This window comes from Myodes glareolus, chromosome 7, assembly GCF_982192425.1.
Source record: "Myodes glareolus chromosome 7, mMyoGla1.1, whole genome shotgun sequence".
Taxonomy (NCBI): domain Eukaryota; kingdom Metazoa; phylum Chordata; class Mammalia; order Rodentia; family Cricetidae; genus Myodes; species Myodes glareolus.
The window spans coordinates 70,489,581-70,500,861 of NC_142032.1; the positions used below are offsets into that span (position 1 = coordinate 70,489,581).

Consider the following 11,281-nt stretch of genomic DNA (forward strand, 5'->3'; position numbering starts at 1 on the left):
TGAGGTTGAAGAGACAGGCAGTTCCCAGAGGGTTTGTAGGCCACAGAAGGGTTTAGATGTTAACCCAAGCACAATGCACAGCAACTGGTGTTTGAAACAAGAGGAAGGCCTCTATATGCTCTAAAGGTCTCTGTATAACTGGTAAGTGGAGAAACACTGAGGACAGTCTCAGAGATGACTCCAGACTTAAAGGCACCTCGTAATATTCAAGGTCACAGCTTACAGAGCTGGATTCAGAGGAGAACTATGAGGTTAAGAAACAAAGGCACTCTCCCTGGTGCCTACCCAAAGCTCTCTCCAAGCATATGCTCTGATCCCTCTCATGATAATGGCCTCGTACTAGAGAAGGAACATTCAGAAGTGCAGTGAGACTGACTGCACGAAAACCAGAGTGCATATGATATATGTACAGAGGCAGAACAGGGTACCAGATCTTCAAATACCAGGTCCATGTATTCTCTGGGGTTGGGGCAGACTCACACACACCTGACATCTGCCTGCCAGTCCCCAGCTCTCATTATTGTTTGTTTTAAATGAACAGGTTTATGCAGCTGGTCCCACAGTACTATTTCAGTAACCTGCCTCCTAGTGAAAGCAAGGACATCCTGCAGCAAGCCTCAAGCCACCTACCCACCACAGCTGTGAAAAAGGACCAGGATGGGTGTGACAAGTGCCCTGATGCTGCAGAGCAGAGATGCTCAATCCAGTGACCTCTCCAAGACAGAGTGCAATAAGGACACCAAGGGGAGGCTGGTGGTGGGCTGCTGGAGCCAGGACAGTCCTGGACAGTACCACTTCAAATGATTTTAAAATAAAAAAATAGTTTTTATTAAGTTCTTAAAATTACTATTCCATCTTTTTCTTATTGGAAATTTTTAACCAATCATTCATAATTTGACCAGAACTTAAAAAAAAAAAGTGTAAATGTGTCACAGACACATGAAACAGAAGCCTACTTTTTGTAGCGGACTTGACTGAATAAAATAATGAGTTTTTCAGTACCTCCCCAATGGTTTCTTGGTAATTATACATAAACAAGTCTTTCACTGTCCGGGGGAAATGGACTAGACAGATAGATGGTCTTTCAGCTTTTCCATGATCTCACTCATCTTGTCATCTGGGATTACCATCACAGTTCGCAAGGGCTTCATTGGCACGTCATCAAAGGACCATCTGCCTCCCAGACAAGTGTCGCTCTCCCCCTGCACCGAGTAGCTGAACTTCAGGATTGCTTTCTGTAGCAAAAGAGCAGACAAGGAAAATGTAGACAACTCAAAGGCAAAGCTCATCTAACCCAAAATAAAGAATACTGTCTGGTATATGTGCTACAAAAGAAACCAGTAGAGCTGGGCGGTGGTGGTGCGAGTCTTTAATCCCAGCATTCAGGAGGCAGGGGCAGGTGGATCTCTGTTGAGTTGCTGAATTCAAGGCCTGCCTGGTGTAAGCAGTGAGTTCCAGGACAGGCTCCAAAGCTACACAGAAAAACCCTATCTCAAAACAAACAAACAAACAAACAAACAAACAAAAAAAAGCAAGGAAGTAGTTCTGAATAAAGTAAGTTCAAATGGACACTTTGGGGAGAAACTAGGACACCAAACAAATTTCACCTCACAGGAGCCCATGGATTAAGGTGTGCCATTTCCAAGGCAGCCAGTGATAGAGGTGACACTGTTTCTAATTCCAGAGTCACTTTTCTTGACCACTTGAGTGTTAATATTATGACAGGTAAGTGAAATTGAGAGTTCCTCAAATGCTGACCTTCATATGCCTGGCAGCTTCCTGCCCTTGGGGACACTGTGTCAGTATGGTGCTTGCATAGCCAGACCACGTTGAAATCCCACACAGAACTCTTGAAATTGTATTCATTTGTAAAAAGCATATTTTTGCTTGTTTTTCTCCTGTACATGGTACTTGCATGTATGCATGTGGATACGCGTGTGAGTAAAGGCCAAACGATATCAGGTGTCCTCATCAGTCAACCCTACTGTCTTGAGACAGAGCGCACCCCTGAGCAGGAAGCTGACCAGCAAGCGCTCAGGATTCTCCCATCTCTGTGCATGTCCCGTTTTTTCACATGGGTATTAGGGATTCTAACCCAGGTCTTCACGCTACAACTGACTCTCCCTAGCCCATTTTTCATATTTACTTCTTGTAAAAAAAAAAAAGGCAGAGCCGAATTTCTACTGCTTCTGTCAGTGGGGCGAGCTCAAAGACTGAGTATTCTAGCTTTGCAAGTCTGGCCCTGGAACCCACCTGCACAACTGGATTCAGAGGTGTCACCCCAAAACCCCTGGGAGGCAAAGGCCTGTCAGCACAGCAGCAGCAATGAGACCTACCTCAGTGAGGTGGAAGATGACCTCCACAAACACGCCATGGCACACATGCATCTGCACTTACACAGTTACTACACACACACAAAGATATAAATTGTGTTAACATCCAATTAAGGAAAATGTTACCCCTAAGAGATTAAATTTCAAGATTTCTGAAGAGAGCGGTGTAAGAAAGAATATATGAGCACTGTCTGGGATTTGGTTGCCCACCAAGGTATGAGCCACCAATATAGAAAGTGCTAGAGATTCCCAGTGGGATGCTATCCAGATCTAAGGGCACAGAACAGCTGTGATCACCTTCACTCATCGACATCTGCAAATGAGTAACTTGGAACTGAAACATGCCAATGTGGCTTGAACATCACACTGAACATGCTCTAAGTGCCTAATTGGTCCCAGTCAGTAACCACCCGACCCCCCACCACCTACACACTATATAATGGGATGCCTTTGTGTGCGCAAGATGTACCATACAGTGGGTTAGCCACACAGAAAAGTGGGGTGGAAAGACTTTGGCATAAATCTTATGGATAAATCTTATTTTCAAGGAAATTCTACTGATAGCTAACATAAATGAAGCAGGCCATTCTTACCTCATAGAAAAACTCTTCCTCTGCATTTGCGAACATCAAGGTTTCCTGCTGAAGACCTTCCTGCTTCTTTTTGGAACCAGATTTTCCTGCTTCCACAAATGTCTTACTAATCAGCAAATAGAAGTAGCACTTCCCGCACGGCTTATTGGTTCTTTGCGCATCTGCTAACTCTTTCCTATGAGACATCCACACACATTGGTTACTGCTGGGTTAAATCTGTCTAGAGCCCAGAGGAAACCAACACAGCACCTTCTCTGGACTCTGCTGAGCACAGGCTAGACATTTTCACTTAGACTATTGGCTATTCTTAAGAAGGTGCTAACCCTGGTTTTTGCAGTAAACAGTGAATTTGAGTTCAGAAAGACACATACCCACTAACTCACAATCTCAGTGTCCCTCAAAATCACTGTTTTGTGCAGATTTAAAAATAATCTTCATTCTTTAAACAATCAGTATTTAACTGCAAAATTCAAATGCACACAGGCACAGCGGATGGCACTGTGCACGTGACTACATGGGCTCCAACACAAGCCTAGGACTAGCTTCGACACACTGCAGAAGCTGCAGATACGGAGAGCCTGAATTCTAGGATAATCTGTGAAGTGGCAGTGAAGTTTTCTCTCCTAAGATTGACTGGCCACCTTTTTAAAAAAAACTAATAAATCCAAAACAATCCACTTCAGCTCCAACACAGTCAGCAGAAAGCAGATAAAACCTATGAGAGCAGGTAAGCAGGAGCCTCAGCTGCTTACAGAAACCAAAGATACAGGAAAACCATTTAGGGCACAGGAGCATCCGAGCTGCAGCTTAGGGGGCAGTGGGGAGAGCTGGGGCATATGGACAAAGGGAGAAGGTGCTATGTGGGAGACCATCCCTGGGCTAGGATACTCTGTCTACATTTTAACCCTGTGGGTGGTACAATCCTTAGTTCACTTAATTGTCTAAATGTTGTTTAAATGTTCTCAACTTGAAACTCCTGCATTGAAACAACAGAAGAGCAAGAAGCAGACTAAGTATTCATTAAGGTTGTGGATTCACTACTCAAAACAGAAGTTAGGAATTTGACTCTGATTTTGTTAGTATTTGTTCAATGTTTTGTTCAAATTACAGGAGTCTGTGAAAGTAGAAACTGTCAGTCAAATGTAAAAAGTCTTCAACTTTTCTACCATTGGAATATTTGAAAATATTAAAATTACTGTAATCAGTCATCAAAACTGTTGGAGGGGCTGGATACTAGAAATGAGTGCCCTTGGGCACTATTCCACTCCCCTCTCTCGCCTCACAACCCAGGCTGGACTCTGTGCCAGCCGACACATGCTCCATACAGGGGCCACGACTGAACCCACTGGGGTGAAAACTGACTGAGGCACCGCCCAGTCTCTTACTGGAGCTGCTGGTGCATTGGCAGCGCGATCTGGGGAGGGACGTTAATGAATCTCTCACTGAGCAGAAAGCCCACAGGCTTGCTGGTGTCGTTCAAAAGCTTGTCCAGCTGTTCAACCATGCTCTTCTCACAGTTCTTCTCACAGAAGCTCAGAACCAACTCTTTAATTTGTTCAGCACACTGAGTGCCCTAGAAAGTAAAGAGAAGGCCTTGATTTTTACCTCACAAGTAGAGGGTTTCCTCCCACTGCCTTTAAACACCGGCGTTTCTTCAGTATTGACTGCCAAAGAACTCCCCAAAAGTAACTACACCTAATTACCATCTCATGACTGGTGGCAGACCATGCTTGTAATTAACACTCACACACCGGAATAGCAGTCCTACTCCATCTCAGAAACAGTTGGAAATTAACTGGAAAGTTCTTTTGAAAACAGGCTGACTGTGGGCTGCACCTTACCTAGAGAATAAACAGCTGGCATGGGTTTTATTAGAACTCCTTATTGAGTCAATCGAGAGAGATGATGAACACAAGCGCATGTTAAGGGCCCACGCTCAACTCTGGAAGCTGCTGACCAAAGTCTCCGTATCCACTACACTAGGAGCAAAGAGAGCAGCTGCAGAGACCCTGCCAACAGAGCCTGTATCAGCACCAGCGCCCCCACACCAGGGACTAGAATGTGTGACGACTGCCAGCAGGAGCAATCAGCTTTAAGCTGGGGACAAATCACTCCAAACAAAACAATGCCACACCGAAAAAGGAACAGAGCAAGAGCACATACCCAGCTATATTCTGCCACAGAAGACTCCATCTTGACCAGAGATTCAAAACTTCAAGTGCCACCCAGTAAAACTAACCTTTCTTTCGGTTAAATTTAAAAGGCTTATGAAGCCGAAGATCTCATCTTCATCCACTTCATCACTGCTGTCTTCTGAAACATCCGTTTGCTGTTTTAGAAGGAAAGAGTTCTTGAATTTTACATTATTTGAATGGGGAAGGAGTATAACACTAACTTTTCATTTTTCAAAACCAAAGCTTGTTTTTTCTGCTGTCAGCTCCCAAAGCACCATGTCCTGAATGCTGTGTGGCGGTGTTCACACCACTTCACCTCAGCCCGATCTGCTCTTCCTTTCCATTCTAGGTGACCTCATCCTGCTCTCTGCATTTTTTTTTTTAACAAAAAATTTTTTTTTGGGGGGGGGGTCTCTTTTCTTTTTTCGGTTTGTTTCTTCAAGGCAAGGTTTCTCTGTGTAACCCTAGCTGTCCTGGAACTCACTCTGTAGGTCAAGCTGGCCTTGAACTCATAGAGATTTGCCTGCCTCTGCTTCCTGAGTGCTGGGATTAAAGGCGTGGGCCACCTCCGCCCAGCTGGCAAGATGTCTCAAGTTCAACAAAACTAGAAGACACAAATGGCATGGTCATTCATGCACCAGTCCTAATCCGCCAGGTTCTCTATCAGACAATTTTCCTGTACTTCAGTGGTCCCAGCAACTGTGTCAGGACCCATGCAATAATGCCCTACTCCAGAGACTCCTCCGCACACAGAACAGGACCCATGCAATAATGCCCTACTCCAGAGCCTCCTCTGCATACTGAACAGGACCCAGGCAGTAATGCCCCTACTCTAGAGCCTCCTCCGCACACAGAACACAAAGCAGGAAGGAACTGAGATGAATCTGACTTCTGTCCAAATGGCAGGTCCACAGGCCAAACAGATGTCTGCTGCAATTCTAAGCTGCAGGGGAGTTACTGTAACACAGCAACAGGAAACCAGTAGGACTCCTGCTGACAAAGAGCAGAGTCAAGTCCATGCTGAACTGGCACCTCATTTTCTCAGGCTCTATCTCTCTACTGGACTATTCCTTCCTTAAACACCCCCCTCGCTTCTATGAAATCATATACTGCTTTCCCCCTTCCCGCAGCAAACACTCCTAACAGTTCTCTAATGTTTCTGTCACTTTTTTTGCTGAGACGAGCACAGCTGGCATCACCAGGCACCTGGCCTCTGCCTTCCCTTGGCAATCCCAATCGCATCTGATTTCAATGGCTGACATATGCTGAAAACTCAAGGCTCTAGCTGCTGCTGCTCAGGATCTCACACACACACTCAAGCACCCCAGACTCAAAGTACACAAACTCCATGATGCGGTCATCCCCTTAACCTTTCTTCTACGTTTGCTAACCTCACTGCTCTAGCAGGAACTTGTGCGTCATCCTTGACTATCTGTCACTCAGAACCGAGTACACTAAACCATATCATATTTCACCTCCCAGGTATCTTCTAAGTCAGTCCTCTTTTCCCCTTCCCATCGCTGATGCCTGGAGTCCTGCATGTATGGAGTCCAGGACCATGGAGTCCTGGACCACTGCAGTGGCCTCTGGGCAGTCCTTGCTATTACTTCTTTCTGCTGGAGCCAAAGAGGACGAAGTTCCCGTAGTATCAATCGCCCCACTTACCTTAATCACACTCCCAATGTGGTTCTGTTGAATCAAGAGATCTGTTAGCTCTGCAGTATTCACGGGAGCTTTTAGGAAAAGCTTAAAGGAGGAAAAAAAAAACTTTCAAATTAAGATCAAAGCACAATTTCTAGTAACATGTTGATTCTGTTATCTAAACAAAAGCAATGTAATGACCTGATCAAGATGGCTGAGAAAAGTAACCCCAGCAAGAAAACAAAAATCCAGAGTGGAAGAAATTTCAGAAAAGACACAGCCAATAGTGATCAGCAAACAGGCATGGAAGGAAGATAAACACAGGCCATGTTATCGGAGGTAAAGGCAGAGTAAGGCAGCAGTGTGGACTCTGGGCACCAGCAGGTGCAGTTATGTGGCTATCATATAAGGACTGATGCCCTGCTTCTGAGCTACTGATGCTATGTAAGGCTTGCCTCCGGCCCTTATTACCCTTTCCCTGCCATGGTGGACAGCATCCCCTCTGAAGTGTAAACCAAACTCTTTTTTGCCCTAGTTTGAATGTGAACTACAGGAGAGAGACTAGCGGTATCTCAGGCAGTGAGCACATGGAAAGGAAAGCATTCTAGGACATGGCAAACTTAAACACAGTAACCAGGGGCGAGGCAGAGCGAAGGGGCATAAAGAGCCATTCACCCTAGAAAAGGAGAGAGCAGAAGACAGGCGTGGAGATTCTGGAAAGACCATACCTGTTGCAGTAATTTCTTAATGCCGCCATAATCGTTATCTGAGATGGAGTAAGCTTCAAATTCAATATTCACTTCCTGTAAATAGATCATCACAGGTTTAGAAATGATACAGGCAGCATTTCCATTTTGTAAATTTTTCTTTTCCCTCAGTTTCCATTCTTTTAGGGCTCCTCTCTACCTGCAGAAAACGCCTCAGGGAGGTGGGGTGGAGAAAACATGAAATGTTAGTCTAATGTGGCAGTGCAAACCAGCAACTTGGGAGATAGAGGAAGGACGATCAAGACTCTGAGACCAGCCCAGGCTACATAGCAAGATGTTGTTTCAAACCAGGGAAGGGAGGGAGGGAAAGTTACCTAAATAATTATCAATGTCAGGCTTCGAAACAAGCAAGCCTAAAACCAGGAGGGTGCTACAAGTCTGCAATGCCAACCAGCAGGTTCGGGGGAGGGGTGGAAGAACATCTTAATTTTGAGGTCATCCTGGTCTTCACAGGGAGACTCATTCTCAAAGAAAAGTTTTTAAAAAAAAAAAGGTAAACACTTCCAGGCTTGCCACCTGGACAGGTTACAGAGGCCATTCATGCCATTTCCTCATGTGACGCAAAGTCTGAGGGAACAAAACACTGGTGACAAATGTGTCCTCTAGATACAGCTGTCAGGCAGCCACAAAGAAGGAATCAAAGGATTCTTCACCCGGCTTCCAAAAGCACCTGTAAAGACAAGCTCACTTCAAGTCTACAGAATTACCTAAGTTTAATTTGCCCATAGATGTGAAGCTGTACTTTGTTCACTTAGCAAATGTTTACTAAGTAACAGCAGGTACCAAACACTTGAGAAAAAATGGTAAAGCCGTGCCTTGTGGCACAGGCCTGTGATCCAGCATAGGAGGGTGAAGCAGGGAGAATGGGAGTTCAAGGTAAAGTTGGATTACATGTGAATTCAAGGCCAAACAAGTGACTGTAGCAAGACCACGCCTCTAAGCAAATAAATATGTAAGCGATGGACTGGTGAGCAAAGCAGATGTGAATAATTCTGCTGCTATGGAGCAGACACAGAAGACAGAAAATGAGTCTAAAGTTTGCAACTGTATGTGCCATTCACAAGGCGGGGGCAGGCTGGAGAGAGTGCAGCAGGTAAAGGCACTTACTGCCAAGCCCGACTGCATGAGTCCCTGGACTGAGATGGTGGGAAGACAGAACTGGGTGCTGCAAATTGTCTTCTGACTTCCACACCTGTACTGTGGCATATGAGTGTGTGTATGTGCACACACACGGGGTGGGGGGTTGTCATAAATGAATTTGTAAAAGAAGATAGGGATGATGGTAAGATAGCTCAGGAGTAAAGGCACTGCCACCGAGCCTCGTGACCCCCGTGGTAGAGTAAACTCCTATAGCACCCTCTGACATTTACACATGTGGCTATGGCACATACATATACATAAATACATATATACATATATACATGTTTTTTTAAAAAAGATATACTGTTCTGTTATAGCTTAAAACTAGGAAATCAGAAAGTCAAGAAAAGCTTGCTTTAAAAAGTGACATGAACTGAGAATAGGGGAGGAGGTTTCCTGGCATGGGGAACAGCAATACAAGCCCCTAAGGCAGGAGAAATGGTGAATCGAAGAGGCTAGAAGAAGGCACATGTCCCCAGCCCCCTAACTTCTTTAGTAAGCAGCACGCAACAGAATCCAACAGAAAAAGCCAGCTACCTCCATCTGTCCTTTAAGTTAGGCTCTATAGGACTTGAACTATGCGCGTTCCTTTATTCCTGATATACCATTGTTTTTTTTGTTTTGTTTTAAAATGATTTGAGCTGGGTGGTGGCGGCGGCACATGTCTTTAATCCCAGCATTTGGGAGGCAGAAGTTCGTGGATCTCTGTTCGAGGTCAGCCTGGTCTACAGAGTGAGTGCCAGGACAAGTTCCAAAAAGCTACACAGAGAAACCCTGTCTCAAAAAACAAAAACAAACAAACAAAAAAAAGATTTAAGATTGATTCTGATCTTCCAAGATAATTTTTAATAGTCTTTTACATCAGAGACATTAATTGTGGGTGAATAAATGTATCAGAAAATGAAAGCCTTCTTCAATTAAATAAGGAAATACCCACTAAGGATTTCAAAATGGAGACCTGCCCTAAAAGCTCTCTAATAATTTCTTCTGTTGGGCTGGCTCTGCTCTTCCAGAGGACCCAGGTTCAAATCTCAGCATCTACATGGAGGCTCACAAACATCTGTAACTCCAACCCCAAGGGGTTGTATGCCTTGTATGACCTTTGTGGGCACAGCATGCATGTGGTACATGTATATGCCGGCAAAACACACACACATAAAAAAATCTAAAGACATACGTGAGGGGCAAAAGCTACTCTAGCCGGGCGGTGGTGGTGCACGCCTTTAATCCCAGCATTAGGGAGGCAGAGGCAGGCAGATCCCTGTGAGTTCGAGGCCAGCCTGGTCTACAAGAGCTAGGTTCCAGGACAGGCTCCAAAACTACAGAGAAATCCTGTCTCGAAAACCAAAAACAAAACAAAAGCTACTCTGACCGCTAAGGTCTGAGTGAGAAAGCCTTTCCTAGCCTTAGCATCATACTCCTGCTCTCACAAAGCACACACACAAGCTGATGGATCCCTGCCCCCCCCCACCGCCGTTGTTTCTTTTTTCCTCCACATAACTATATATACATATTTCCCCTTAACTTGCTCTGTGGTCTCACTTGTAAAACAGTGATAATTCCTAAGTTCAAGGCGCTAATGTGAGAACTAAATGAATTAATACAAAATGCAGACCCGGGGGGTAGTATATTTAATACTGTTATTATTATCACTGTCAATTTCTAGAGGGTAAATTATTGAGCCAGGAGTTAGAGGCACTTTAAATTTTGATAAATCCTGTCAGATTACCCTCCAAAGAGATTGCACAGATTTGTACTCCCACCAACAGAGTGTGCAAGTGCTTCTATTGATACATTATTATTCTTTCTGTTGGCATTCTTTCTGTTTCTATGATAAACAGCTCGACCAAAAGCAACCTGGGAAGGAAAGGGTTTCTTTTATCTTACACTTCCAGGTAATTGTTCCTCATGGCGGGAAGTTAGGACAGGAGCTCAAGGCCTGAACTGAAGAAGAGACCACTGTTTACCACCCAAGACCACCCAAGACCATCTCACAGTGGGACGGCCTCTCACACGTCAATCATTAATTAAGCAAATACCCACAGACAGGTAAATGTGATGGAGGCAATCCCTCATCTGAGGTTCCCTTCTCCCAGTTTAAGATTGCGGTACACACGTTTTTAGTCATTGGCAGTCAAGGTTAGATTTTCCATGTTAATGAAAGAAGCACAAATACGGAAGAGGGGGTGGAGGCTGGCGGGCTCAAGGAGGGTAGTGGATAACTCAGCCGGGAAGGATTTAAGGGAATGTGTAGGGAAGCGTGAAGAACGTGCCACGTCCGGTTCAGCTCCTGAACCACAGCGACGGGAAATCACAACTCCCCACAACCACTGTCACTTTCCCACAGCTTGGGAAAAGTTGCCTGAAGGTTTTCCCCCACTCAGATCTACGCCAAAAATATGGCCACGTGTGCCTCACCTCGTCCACTATCTCGTCTTCATCCTCTTCTTCGTCACTGTCTTCATCGTCTTCTTCCTCGTCTTCCATCTCATCCTCTTCTTCCTCCTCGTGGTGGCCCTGAGCTCCCAGCGGCCGCTGGACCCCGTTTCCCACCGCTCGCTTCTTAGCTCTGGAAGCCATGATGCCGGCCACACTGCGCCTGCGCAGGCCGCTTCCCTTCCCTTCCGGATTAG

General features: G+C 45.2%; 2 protein-coding genes across 5 annotated transcripts in view; one reads left to right on the plus strand and one right to left on the minus strand.

Annotated features, from left to right (window-relative positions):
• Nucleotides 1–1,001, plus strand: part of Dhx32 (DEAH-box helicase 32 (putative)) — a 59,802-nt gene extending 58,801 nt beyond the window's left edge. For all 4 annotated transcript variants that reach the window (XM_085693236.2, XM_085693237.2, XM_087908327.1 and 1 more), the window contains one exon: nt 542–1,001. In XM_085693236.2, coding sequence (XP_085549362.1) covers nt 542–710 — 169 coding nt within the window. In that variant the 3' untranslated portion in view covers nt 711–1,001. The remainder of the gene's footprint in view (nt 1–541) is intronic.
• Bccip (BRCA2 and CDKN1A interacting protein) lies at nt 802–11,261 on the minus strand. The gene is made up of 7 exons (XM_048455239.3): nt 11,067–11,261; nt 7,470–7,544; nt 6,766–6,846; nt 5,166–5,255; nt 4,312–4,499; nt 2,927–3,101; nt 802–1,235 (listed from the first exon to the last, which is right to left on the minus strand). The coding sequence occupies exons 1-7, from the start codon at nt 11,226–11,228 to the stop codon at nt 1,065–1,067; spliced, it is 942 nt and encodes a 313-aa protein (XP_048311196.3). The 5' UTR covers nt 11,229–11,261; the 3' UTR covers nt 802–1,064.
• Between the last annotated feature and the right edge of the window lie 20 nt (nt 11,262–11,281).